The sequence below is a fragment of the Diceros bicornis genome, chromosome 41 (assembly GCF_020826845.1).
Source record: "Diceros bicornis minor isolate mBicDic1 chromosome 41, mDicBic1.mat.cur, whole genome shotgun sequence".
Taxonomy (NCBI): domain Eukaryota; kingdom Metazoa; phylum Chordata; class Mammalia; order Perissodactyla; family Rhinocerotidae; genus Diceros; species Diceros bicornis.
In genome coordinates, this window is record NC_080780.1 from 6,381,569 (window position 1) to 6,396,387 (window position 14,819).

The window sequence follows — 14,819 nt, forward strand, 5'->3', positions numbered from 1 at the left end:
AGGGAAAAGAGCTTTAAACGAAAATTAATGTAGGAAGAATTAAATAACGTTTTTAAAATTTTAACTAGTAAAGATAGAAAATACATCCATAAAACTATTATAAAGCTGTTGTAGAAGATGAATTATCTTGAAAAATTAAAAAAATACAAACATCAATAATAAAATTTAAAAAATTAATTGAAGAAATAAAAACAAGGTTAAAAATCTAATTATATGTTAGGAGACCAAGTAACGGTTCTCACATAGCACAGAGCAAAATTATAAGAGCAAAGTAAGAGATAAGGAAGAGAGATCCCAGATATCCAATATCAGACTGGAGCAGTTTCAGGAGAGGACAGAAGAGAAGATGACCAAGGGACAAACAGGAAAAATGTTCTGTAAGCTTAACAAAGATTTGTCTCACTATACCAAAAAAGTCCACGAAATAGTGATAAGAATACTGAAAAAAAGTGCCACATTGAGACACGAATCTTAAAAACCTATCACGCTTGGGGCTGGCCTCATGGCCGAGTGGTTACAGTTCCACAGGCTCTGCTTCCGTGGGTTTGTGGGTTTGGATACACTGTGGATACAGTGGGTGTATCCACAAACATACACCACTCGTCAGCCATGCTGTGGCGGCGACCTACATACAAAATAGAGGAAGACTGGCATACATGTTAGCTTAGGGCTAATCTTCCTCAAGCAAAAAAATGAGGAAGATGTGCAACAGATGTTAGTTCAGGGTGAATCTTCTCCAACAACAACAACAAAAAAACTCATCATGCTTTTATTGATACATCTATAGCTTATGATAAATAAATGTATATATTGATTTATATATTGATTATATCATGATTGGTCATATCAAAGATGTGTGACATGATATACACAAGCACCACATAGAAGAGCTGAACCTGAACAGAGTTGGAAGCTGGAGCGAGGCTCACAGTATGACTGAGGACAGAGCAAGTGCTCCTCTGTCCATGGGCTAAAAAAGAGCTCTTTTTTCTTTCCAGAAATCTGGGATATATCTAGCTATTACCTTTGATAGAAATAATTCTGAATATAAGCCAAAAATATCCCCAAAATGCCCTCAAAAACTACATCAAAAGTATCCTCTTCTGAAGAGAGCTCCTAATTTCTGGGAAAAGTACACATTAATACACAGAGCAATTCAGGATCAGTTTATATGTATAAAGATGTAACACAGCAGGCTGGAGGCTGCTTGCAGGATTGGTTGTTGGCTGGGAAATATCTCCCTACACTCACAGGCACCTTTCCCTATGAGATAAAACTGTTTACTGAGGAACTGAACCCTGCACCTTCGGGGAATCTGGAACTTTGTTATAGCAACTTATAGTTATTTGGCAGAGGGAGCCTACATGACTAGCTCCCAATCAACATTTGGATGCTGAGTCTCTACTGGAGCGCTGGACAGAACAGGTACACAGGTTACTAGATCTTCATCACTGAAGAAGCGAGCAGGCTCAGTGCGACCTCACATCAGGAGAGCGCACAGGAGGCCTGTAGATGGATTTCTCCAGACTCTGCCCATGCTGTCTGCCCTTGCTGTTCCTACTGTGTATCCTTCACCTTAGCTATAAGTACAACTCTATGCTGAGTCCCCCAAGTCCTTGTAGCAAATCCTTGCAACAGCTTACAAACTAAAATCTTCAGAGGAAAATCAGAAGCTTTAAAAGAAAAAAGATATATACAACTCTAGAAAAATGGGAATGATAAAAAAAGTAAAAATCTACAGCAGCTCTTCTCAAAAGTTTTGGTCTCAGTATCCCTTTACATTCTTAAAAATTACTGAGAACTACCAAACAACTTTTATGTGAGTTATATCTATCAATATTTAGAGTACTAGAAACTAAACTGAAAAAAACTTTTTAAATATTTATTAATTCATTTAAAAATAATAAAAACCCATTAAACAGTAACATAAAAAATATTTGAAGTATAATACCTCTCTCTTCAAAAAGAATCAATGAGAAGAGTAGTACTGTTTTGTATTTTGAAAATCTCTCTAATGTCTAACTGAATAGAAGTCAGCTGGATTCTTATACTTGTGTATGCATTCAATCAGATGTGATGTGTTGGTTTACTGCCTCATACAGATATGTTGATATTGGAAAGGAAGCATTTTAACAGCCTTTACAGATAATTCTGAAGGACTATTCCATAGTAGTTTACCAACCTTATTTGCAAATGTCAACACTGTGAAAATGGCAAATAATATCATAGTATAATTATAAAAATATTTTTCACCTAACTGACCCCTTGAAAGGGTTTCAAGGACTCCCAGGGGTCTACAGACCACAATTTGAAAATCACTATCTATATTCGAAGCTAGAGTACTCAAAATTCTTAGAAATTGACAAAAACACAATAACTTAGGAAAAAAGGTAAAACATATGAATAGAAAATCTCAGACAATAAACACACAGAAAAAGATTCTCAGAGATACTAGTACTAGGGAAAAAGCAATCATAACAATGACAGAATTTTACACCCACTATATAGATAAAAGAGCAATAATATCTATTTTAATGAAGGATACGAGTACACACAAGTTTTCATATATATTATGAAAATTTAAAAACAAGATTTAGAAATATAAATCTTCAAAATGTTAAACAAATTAAGAATAGGAAATAATAAAACAAAAACTGGTGAAGATGACTAAAGAACAAATAGAGATTTTAAAAAGAAAGATCTAACTGAAAATATTGGAGATGGCGAGTACAGTCACTGAAATAGAAAAAAAAAATCACCAAAGTTAAAAAAATATAAAGTGACTAGACAAGTAAATAGCAGATATGACAAACCCAAAGAGAGATTCATAATTTGGAAAACAGTACCTAAAACACAACATATTTAAAGATTTGGATATATGAAAGACAAGTTAAAAGATACAGATGATAAATTAAAGAGCTCTAATAAATATGTTTAATTGGTATTTCAGAAATAAAAATAAATAGAATAATCAAGAGGCAAAATTTTGAGAGACCATGAAGAGTCAACAAATTCAAAAATTAAATATGTAAACCACAGTCTCCGACACAATGAAATCAAAATGAAAATCAACAATTAAAATCCCTAAAACATTTTTAAACAAAATACTACTAAATAACAAATGGTATATCCAAGAAACTAATGAATATTAAAAATATATTAAGCAAACACATAGATAAGGAGAATAGAATGGTGGTTACCAGAGGAGAAAAGGGTGAGGAGGAGGCCAAAAGGGGTAAAGGACCACACGTGTACGGTGATGGATGGAAACTATCCACCAAGTGCTAAGCTCCTAAAGCAGGGTGTCACTCAGAGAGAAGCACACCACTGTCCCCACCCCTAGCTCTAGAGCTGTGGCTCGGCTCGGAGAATCTGTCAGGGAGGAGGAGCAGGCTGTAGAACAGATTGCTCAGAATCCCTTCTCAAAGGAACTGACACTACTTGTGACAAAGTGTAGGAAAGCTCAAACCTCAGGCCGCTCTCAAACATGGTTGGAGGTTTGGTGAAAGACAACTGGGAGGAGATTTATAGATTCATTGGTGATATAGGCTCAACTGTAGGCTGCCTAGTCTGTTAGAGAGCAACACTGGAAGAGAAGCTGGGAGCAGCAATCCTGGGGTCAAAACAAATCACAAACGCCAACCTGGGGAACTATCTCTTCAAAGGAACCCAAATTTAACTGCATCAGTCTTTAGAGGAACTTATGCTCCAGGGCATTACTGAAAACAATAGATCCACCAAACTGCTGTGAGTACACCTTCCTAGGACAAACTTTGGAGGCTTAACACTATGGTGGGGTGAGGAGTGAATTTCACTGATAATCTAGACAGTTGCTAAACAAATAAAAAGGAACTAATTATAAAAGCCTGGGGTAGTAGGGGGAGATGGACCAGTACCCAGAGTTGATACAATATGTTATCTAAAAAGTCCAGTTTCTGAAAAAATTTATGAGACATGCACGGAAAAAGGAAAGTATAACCCATACACTGGAAAAAAACCAGGAAACAGAAACAACCTGTGAGAGTGCCCAGATGTGAGATTTAAAAGTTAAAGACTTCAAAGCATACACCATAAATATGTTAAAATAACTAAAAAAAATCATGATTTAAAAAGGTATGATGACAAAGTCACATTAATAGAGAATGTCTAAAAGACTGAAATTATAAAAAAGAACCAAGTGGAAACTGCGCAGTTCAAAAGTAAAAACACTGAAAGTCAGACGCATGAAGGGGCTCAACAGCAGATGTGATCTGGTAGAAGAAAGAACTAGCTAAAAGAAGTTTTTCAGAATGAAAGAACATGACTTCAGTCAATAATCTGAATCCACACACACACAAAAAAAACAGTGCTCCAGTAAAGCTAAGTATGTAATTATAAACACAGTGTAAGTCCATATTACTTCTATTTTTTTTCCTCTTTACTGATTTAAAAAACAATTATATAAAAGAATTTGTATATGATGCATCATTGGTCCCCTAACATAACTATATATTTGTCAAGAGAAGCACAAAGGAGGTGAGTGGGAGCAAAGCTGTATTGGGCTAAGGAAATGACCACAGATGGTAACTTGAATACACAGGAACAAATGAAGAGAATCAAAAATGATAAATAAGAAGGCTAATATAATAAAACCTATAAATAGACACTTGCTTTCCTTTATTTTCAGCTTCTTTGAAATATATAAAATTATATAAAATAATAATTATAACACTATATTATTAGTTTTGTTACATTTACAGATGTAATATGTATAATACTAATACCACAAAAAGCAGAGAAAGGAAAGAGATCTACTTAAGAGCAACATTTCTATATCTCACTGGAATTAAGTTGGTATAAATGTCAAGCTGATTCTGATAGGTTAAGATATATGTGGTAATCCCTAAAAAAATTAATAAAGAAATTACTACAAAATATATAGTGAAAATCTATTAAAGAAATTAAAATACTACATTAGAAAATATTCACTTAATTCAAAAGAATGAGAAATAGAGGAATATACATATGACTTGGAAATAAAAAGTAAAATGATAGAGTTTATACAATTATATGAATAATAACATTAAATGTGAATGGATTAAATTATCTAATCAAAAGGCAGAGATTATGAAACTGCATTTAAAAAGCAATATCCAAGTATTTGGTGTCTACATGAGACACACTTTAGATTCAAAGATACAAGTAGATTGAAAGTAATAAGACTGAAAATGATATACCATGCATATAGCAATCACAAGAAAGCAGGAGTGGCTACACAATTATCAGGCAATATAGACTTTAAAACAAGAAAATGCTACTAGAGAAAAAGGAACATTTTATTATGATAAAAGGGACAGTCTATCAGGAAGCTAGAACAATTATAAACCTATACACACCTAAGAACAATGAACCAAAATGAAGCAAAAACTGACAGAAATCAAAAAAAGAAATAGGCAATTCAAAAAGAAATAGGCAATTCAACAATATTAATCAGAGACTTCAATATCCCACTTACAATAATGGATAAAACAACAAGGCAGAAGATCAACAAGGAAATAGAAGACTTGAATGATGCCATAAACCAAATAGACCTAACATAAACCTACAGAACTCTTCACTGAACAACAGCAGAATACATATTCTTCTCAACTGCTCATGGCACATTCTCAAGGATGGAGAATATTCTAAGCCCCAAATCTTGATAAATTTAAAAGGATTGAAATAATACAAAGTATCTTCTCTAACCTCAATGGAATAAAATTAGAATAACAGAAAGAATTTTTAAAAACTCACAAATGTGTGGAAATTAAACAACACAGTCCTAAATAACTAAAGGGGCAAAGAAAAAATCAAAAGACAAATTATAAAATATCTTGATATAAATGAAAATAAAAACAAAACCTATGGGATGCAGCTAAAGTAGTACTTAAGTGGGAAATCACTTGCTTAATATACATAATGTGCTGTTATTAGGAAAAGAAAGATCTCAAATCAAAATCGAAACTTTTACCTTATGGCACTGGAAAATGGAAAAGCACAAGAAAACTAAACCTAAAGCAAACAAAAAGAAGGAAATAAAAATTAGAGCAGAGATAAATGATATAGAGAATAGAAAAACAACAGAGAGAATCAAGAAACAAAAACCTAGGTTGAAGAGATTAACAAAATTGATAAACCTTTAGCTAGAGTGACCAAGAAAAAAAGAGAAGACTCAACTTACCAAAATCAGAAATGAAAGAGGAGGCATTATTAACAACATTACAGAAGTAAAAAGAACTACAAAGGGATACTATGAGCAACTGTATGTCAATAAATTAGCTAACTTAGATGAAATAGAAAAATTCCTAGAAAGACACAAACTACTGAAACTGACTAAACAAGAAATAGACTATCTGAATAGAGCTATAACAAAGAGATGGAATTAGTAATCAAAAAAACTATCTATGAAGAAAAACCCAAGCCCAGATGTCTTCAATCATGAATTCTACCAAAGATTTAAAGAAATATTAACAATTCTTAATGAACTCTTCAAAAATTAGAAGAGGAAGGAAAACTCCCCAACGCATATTAAGGTCACTATTACCATGATAGCAAAACCAGACCAAAAAGATATCACAAGAAAAAAAAGTACAGACCAATATCTCTTATGACTATACATGCAAAAATTCTCAACAAAATACTAGCAAACTAAATCGAGCAGGATACTGAAAATTTATACATCATGACCAAGTGGGATTTATCCCAGGAATGTAAGGTTGGTTTAGCATTTGAAAACCAATTTAATTTACCATATGGATAAAACACAAAGTGAAAACCACATGACTATCTCAATTAATGCAGAAAAAACCATTTGACAAATGCCCAGTAAATATTAGCTATCATTATCATTACTATAAACAAGCATTCATTTTAGTCACTGTTACATTTGTCAGCTTATGTGAATATACGCTTTTGAGAGATTTCAAAGTATATTTGTTACAAACTAGATATATAAAACAACAAAATGGAGAAAACCACGTAACAAAAAATAAAGTGTGACAAATAAAAAGATTTAAATAAATTATTTGCCTAATAAAGTTAATTTCTCATAAAAAAAATTATGTCTTTCTTTGGATATATGGGATAGTGTTTTTCGAGCGACCAAAAGTTATTAGGAAACCATTGACAATTCTGCCATTTGCTCTGCATTCCAGCTGTAAAAACAATGGTATATTACCACAAACTTAGTGACTTAAAATACCACAAATTTATTATCTTATAGTTTTGGAGATCAGAAGTTCAAAATGAGTCTTACAAGGCTAGAACCAAGGTCCATTCCTTCAGGAAGGAGGAAAATCCACTTCTCTGCCATCTCCAAGTTCTAAAGGCCTCCTACATTCCTTGTGGTCCCTTCCTCCATTTTCAAAGAACATCACTCCAACCTCTCCTGTCATCATTGCATTTCCTTTTTCTGCCTTTGACCCTTTTGTCTCATTTATAAAGACCCTTATGATTATTCTGGGCCTGCCCAGATAATTCAGAATAATCTCCCCTTCTCAAGATCCTTAACTTAATTACATCTGCAAAGTCCCTTTTGCATTGTAAGGTAACATATTCACAGGTTCTGGAGATTAGACTGGGACATCTTTGAGGACCATTATTCTATCGACCACATATGGGTCCCACCAGTGAGACGGAACTTACAAGCAACCTTTGTTCAGGTTGCTCTCCTTGCTACTCCGTTGTCAACTCAGCTCCCCTAATCTCAAACCTCAACAGATCAAATTGTATTTAGAAAAGAATTTTACAGTGGTACTTCATGTTCCTGTTTGGGGGAAATGACAGCATGCCATCAAGCATGATACTCAGCATTTTAAAGCAGTACAGACTATAATATCAACATAATAATTTGAAAACATGATTTCCAAACCCTGTTTTCATTCATTGACTTAAATTTAGCTATGAACATGTCAATATTCCCCTAAGGAAAAAATGATCTGCCCTCACCACTAACCCCTTACAAAGTACTTTGTAAAATATAGGCAGGCAGGAATTTTTCTTTAATTAAAATAAATTAAAAATAACAAAATCCCTTTAAAACAAACCTGTTAAAATATTTCAAAACATTAAGAAATGTTAAAATACAATGAAATGCACTTCTTACCATATACAACATATTTTAGTTGAAGATTTTTAACTTCTTCTTCCACCATAGGTTTATACTCAAGGAAACATGTGTAAACTCCACTCATGTTCTCCTCAAAGTTCTGGAATATAAGGCTTCCTGTGGTTGTTACTTGTGCACTACTGTTTTCTAATTAAAGGAATAAGATACAGTAATTAGTTGCTTCAATTACATGAGATTGAGATAAAATATTTTCTACACAGTAAGACAGACCATCAAAATTTACCTACAGAATCACTGAAAGTAGCTGGGGGCATAACTAGTCATTGCATCTGGTGTTTGTTGACAGCAGGTGCCAGGATGACCTTTATAGGGTCAGAATTTCACTAACCAGAGTTCATCAATTATGTGGCCGCCTAAGTGGTAAGAGACTAAACAGTTACATGTACATAATGTGTTCCTAATCTGTTCCTTGCATTGATCTGGGCACTATCAGAAATTCATACATATATATAAAATACTATATATTTATATATGCTATAAAGTAATTATATACATACATATGTATTTTATTGATGAGTTACGCCCTCAATAAGCTTACAAACTACATATGAAAGAGGTAAAACAGTGTACTCAGAACAAAAGCTAACCCAACACTATATAATCACTAACAACTAGGGATTTACTGTCATTATACATGATACTAGGCAAAAGTTGGGTTACAACATTAACAATGGGAGAAAAAGAAAAAACAAAAAAGGAGATTAGATTACCTGGCTTGCCCAAAGTCACACAATCACAGAGTTGCAGTGTTGGGAATTAGAACCAGATATAAGATCACTTTTTACTTCAATATGCTTCATTACTTATATATCGCACTGGGAGAAAGCTATGTTGTGTAATGGAAAAGAATTCTGATTTAAAGACATTAAGACCTGGATTCGAGGTCTACCTTTCTCTCTCATAAACTGTACAACCCTGGGGTAATCACTTAATCTTTAAAGATTAATCTTTCTAAAGTCCAGCTCCTTCATTTATAAAACAAAGAATCATAATATATTATAGCATATCTCACAGGATTGTTTTTGTATAAGAAATGCAATGAATGTTAAAGTACTTGAAAAAGCTACCACACCTTAAGTATCCAAGTTTTTGTTCTGCAAGTTCACAACCACAGTTTGCATTAGAAAAATTGTTAGATATTGAAACTCACTCAATAATTTAATATGCCATTCATTAGAAAGTATTAGTAAATAATTGTTTATCATTTTCTATTTTAAGTAAATGATTTATTGCTTATAAATTTCAAGTTGAAATTTATTTATTCAAAATAAGACAAAAGATGAATGTTCTTAGTGATGAAATTTTCATTAGTTAGTCGCTCAATAAAAATTTGTTGAGTTTCTATTACACGCAAAGCCCTGTTTCAGATATTGAAGGAGAAATGAACAGATGATATACCCACCCACAAAGAATTTACATAGAGCATTATTATGCCTTGAGAGCTCCCATTTCTATATCCTGGATGAAGCTGAAAAATGTGATATAAACTTAGAACACATTTCTATTGTAATGCCTATTTCTTCATGAATATCTTTTGATGAAAGATTGCATATTTATCACAACATGTTGTCTAATTTCTAAAACAGATTAACAGATTTTCAAGTGTTTTCTACATATTTCAGCAGAGACAGATACTTCATAGTACTATGAAAGGTGTCCATAAATTTTAAACAAATTTTAGAATATCATGTCATCAATGATGCTATGCATTCCTTGGCAACATTTGAAATAAAATTTTCCCAAACCAGAAATATCAATTAATAAGTGTATTAATATAAATTTGAATGCCCACTACAACGTTAAATATTATGAAAGCCAGAAAATCAAGTAGTATATAATTTATAATAAACCTCCTTCTGGCTACCTTCTTATTTTAAAAAAATTAGAAGTGGCATACTTTGAAAAGATGCCCAGGGAATTTCATAGCCAATAGAAGAACCCATTCTATAATATCACTTAACAAACAGACTTTTAAGTAACGAAGTTTAAATGAGAATTTCATGATGCCAAGGGATATTACTGTAAGAACTCCTACAACAGCAAGTAGTCAATAAATAATTAAATTAAAGTCAGTACTTCTTTGTCAAGATCTTAGCTTGATCATCTAAAACTTCAGAGTTGGACTAGATCTCTAGAAGCACATGCCTTGGGGCTCTAACATTATATGGCAAAATTTAAGCACAATTTCATTGCAACTTATTATTTTAAAAATTAGGTTTAGAGGCCAGCCCCGTGGCCTAGTGGTTAAGTTTGGCACACTCAGCGCTTCAGTAGCCCAGGTTTGGTTCCCAGGCACGGACCTACACCACTCGTCAGTGGCCATGCTGTGGGGCGACCCACATACAAAATAGAGGAAGATTGGCACAGATGTTACCTTAGGGAGAATCCTCAGCAAAAAACCAAAAAAAATTAGGTTTATACTTTTGGTTTCTGCTCAGATATGAAAAGTGAATATAACAGCATGGATCCTACCATTACAACAAAGAAAAAGACAAACAAAATGTCAATTAAAAACTTTTCCTTAACCTATCAAAGAACTGAAGTGTCATGGCAACCAATAAACCTGAAATACACGAATGGACGGGGCCTACAGGTAGAATCAGGACCCAAACATTTGCTTCAATTGCCATATAAGCTGGCAAGAAGTCAACTAAAAGTTTTCAACGAACTGCTAAAAGCCAAGTGTCAACCAGTGTGAGCATGTGAAGCCTCTGAGGATCAGAGATATGGAGGAGGGAGGAGGTTATATCCTCTGACAGGCTTTACCTTCATGAACACTTCTGAGTCTCAAAAGGAGAGCAAGGGAACCATGAACAAGATTCCCACAGGGTATTAGCTATAGGAGGAGCCCAGCAGCCCTGCCAAAACCCCAACCAGACCCATTTCCCCTACCTCGTGCTAAGGAACAACGCTATAACCTACAGGCAGAGAAGAAACAAAAATGGTCACCTAGGGCACTATGGAAACTTGTTACCACTAGGGAAGGAAACAGGAAGAAAAAAAAAGCCTCATCCTTCAGGAATAGTCAGCAAGAAGTACAAGGCCAGCACTAAAGCTGGAGAAGGAGTTGAAGCACTTGTGAAGAAAACACCTCCAAGATCCATGGACACCATATGTGCCAAAGATTACAGCTTAATCAGAACATTAGAGACTGCCCCTCTCTCTCAACTACCATCACAATAAGAGTATAGTAAAAATGGAGTGGAATCAATCTAGGAGAGCTGCAAGAGATTCTCTCTGGAAAAATAAAATCAAAAATAAAATAAAAAATAAAAAAAAATAAAAAAAGAAGAAAGGAAAGATTAGACATGAGAGAAAAATAACTTCTCATGAGCCAGCCTACAGCTTAAACATGTTTAAAGGTATCTGAAGCTTTCAGGAACCACAACAACAACCGATATCAAACCCAGACAATTCCTGACTAGATTAACACAAACTCCTAATACTAAAGGCTTAACAGTATTTAAAAAAAGTGTTCATCTCAAAGCATAAAAATACTTATCACAATATCTAGTGTCTTATTCAAGATGTCCAACTTTAACAAAAGTTAAGAAGTATACAGGAAGGCAAGAAATGGCACATTTCCAAACTACCAAGCAATGCTTAGAGCCAGACTCTTACATGATACAGATGTCAGAAGTATCAGATAGTTAATTTAAAATAACTATGATTAGTGTATTAGAGGATTTAATGGAAAACACAGACAACATGCAAGATCAGATACGTGATTTCAGCAGAGAGACTGAAACTACGGGTATATCTGGGAGGTTGGAAGGTTCTCTTCCAGACCACTCCAATAAAGCAAATATCAATAAAGCAAGTCATATAAATTTTTTGGTCTCCCAGTGCACATAAAAGTTATGTTTACACTATACTGTAGTCTATTAAGTGCGCAATAGCATTATGTCTAAAAAAACAATGTACATACCTTACATAAAAATACTTTATTGCTAAAAATTGCCAACCATCATCCTAGCCTTCAGTGAGTCATAATCTTTTTGCTGGTAGAGGGTCTTGCCTTGATGCTGATGGCTGCTGAGTGATCAGGGTGGGATGGCTGTGGCAATTTCTTAAAATAACACAACAAAGAAGTTTGCTGCGTTGATTGACTCTTCCTTTCACGAACAATTTCTCTGTAGCATGCGATGCTGTCTGATAACATTTTTATCCACAGTAGAACTCCTTTCAAAATTGGAGTCAATCTTCTCAAACTCTGCAACTGCTTTATCAACTAAGTTTATGTCATATTCTAAATCCTCTGTTGTCATTTCAACAATCTTCACAGCATGTTCACCAGTAAGAGATTCCATCTCAAGAAACCACTTTCTTTGCACATCCATAAGAAGCAACTCCTCATCCGTTAAAGTTTAATCATGAGACTGCAGCAATTCAGTCACACTTTCAGGCTCCACCTCTAATTCTAGTTCTCCTGCTATTTCTCCCACATCTACAATTACTTCCTCGTCTGAAGTCTTGAACCCCTCAAAGTCATCCATGATGGCTGGAAACAACCTCTTCCAAACTTCCTATTATTGTTGATATTTTCACCTCTTCCATGAGTCATGAATGTAATTAATGGTATCTAGAATGGCGAATCCTTTCCAGAAGGTTTTCAATTTATTTTGCCCAGATCCACTGGAGGAATCACTATCTATGGAAGCTATAGCCTTACAAAATGTATTTCTTAAATAACAAGACTTGAAAGTCAAAATTACTCCTTGATCCATGGGCTGCAGAAGGGATGTTGTGTTAGCGGGCATGAAAAAAACATTAATCTTTTTGTACATCTTCATCAGAGCTCTTGGGTGACCAGGTGCATTGTCAATGAGCAGTAATATTTTTAAAGGAATCTTTTTTTCTGAGCAGTAGGTCTCAATGGTGGGCTTAAAATATTCAGTATGCTGTATACAGATGTATACAACATGTTGAATTGTACAATGTTGTAAACACTGTACCATGTTGTAAACAGACGTGCTGTCATACAGGCTTCGTTGTTCCATTTACAGAGCATAAGCAGAGCAGATTTAGCACTATTCTTAAGGGACCTAAGATTTCAGAATGGAAAATGAGCACTGGCTTCAACTTCAAGTCACCAGCTTCGTTAGCCCCTAACAAGAGAGTAGGCCTGTCCTTTGAAGCTTTGAAGCCAGGCACTAACCTCTCCTCTCTAACTAGGAAATTCCAGATGGCATCTTCTTCCAATATAAGACTGTTCTGTCTACATTGAAAATCTGTTTAATGCAGCCACTTTCATTAATTATCTTAGCTTGATCTTCTGGAGAACTTACTGCAGCTTCCACATCAGCACTTGCTGCTTCACCTTGCACTTTTATGTTGTGGAACTGGCTTGTTTCCTTAAACCTCATGCACCTCTGCTAGCATCAAACTTTTCTTATGCAACTTCCTCACCTCCTTCAGCCTTTAGAGAACTGAAGAGAGTTAGTGCCTTGCTCTGGATTAGGCTTTGGCTTAAGGGAATGTTGTGGCTGGTTTGATCTTCTATCCAGACCACTCAAACTTTCTCCATATCAGCAATAAGACTGTTTCACTTCCTTATCATACGTGTGTTCCTGGAGTAGTACTTTTAATTTCCTTTAAGAACTTTTCATTTGCATTCACAACTTGGCTAACTGCTTGGCACAAGAGGTCTAGCTTTTGGCCTGTCTTGGCTTTTGCCATGACTTCTTCACTAAGCTTAATCATTTCTAGCTTTTGATTTAAAGTGACAGATGTGCAACTCTTCCTTTCACTTGAACACTTAGAGGCTACTGCAGGGTTTTTAATTGGCCTAATTTCAATTTTGTTGTGTCTCAGAGAATAGGGAGACCCAAGGAGAGGGAGAGAGATGAGGGAATGACCAGTGAGTGGAGCAGTCAGAACATACACAACACTTATTGATTAAATTCCCTGTCTTATAAGGGCATGGTTCATGGTGCCCCCAAAACAATTACAATAGTAACATCAAAGATCACTGATCACAGATCACCATAATAAATATAATAATAATGAAAAAGTTTGAAACACTGCAAGAATTACCAAAATGTTACATAGCGACACTAAGTGAGCAAATGCTGTTGGAAAATGGTACCAATATTGCTTAAAGCAGAGTTGCCTCAAAACGTCAACTTGTAAAAAATGCAATACCTGTGAAGAGCAATAAAGTTAAGCACAATAAAACAAGGTATGCCTGTATAAGAAATAACCAAATGGAAATGCCGGAACTAAAAACAAAACAAAACAAAAGAAAAAGAAAAAAAAGCAGTGACACTAATGAAGTATTTCTTCAATGGGATAAAGAGGCTTGACACAGCTAAGGAAAGAATCAATGAAGTTCAGGATAGGTCAAAAGAAATTACCCAACTTGAGTCACAAAGAGAAAGACAAAACAAAACAACAACAACAAAACATCAAGAAGAAAGAATACAAGAGCTGTGGAACAATATCAAACAGTATTACACATGTGTGATAGAAATCTCAGAAGTAGAGGAGGGATAGGATGGGGCAAAGAAATATCTGAAGACATGATGGCTGAGAACTTTCAAAAATTAATAAGAAACCCCAAACTATAGATCCAAGAAGCTTAAAGAACAGCAAGTAGCATCAATACGAAAAACAAAAAAAGACACATAATATTCAAATCACAGAAAATGAAAGGCAAAGAGAAAATCTTGAA

General features: G+C 34.5%; 1 protein-coding gene across 1 annotated transcript in view; it reads right to left on the reverse strand.

Moving 5' to 3' along the window:
- ZPBP (zona pellucida binding protein) overlaps window positions 1-14,819 on the reverse strand; it is a 141,670-nt gene that overhangs the window by 109,415 nt on the left and 17,436 nt on the right. The window contains 1 exon segment of the mRNA XM_058534840.1: window positions 8,123-8,272. Within this exon segment, the coding sequence (XP_058390823.1) occupies window positions 8,123-8,272 (150 nt within the window).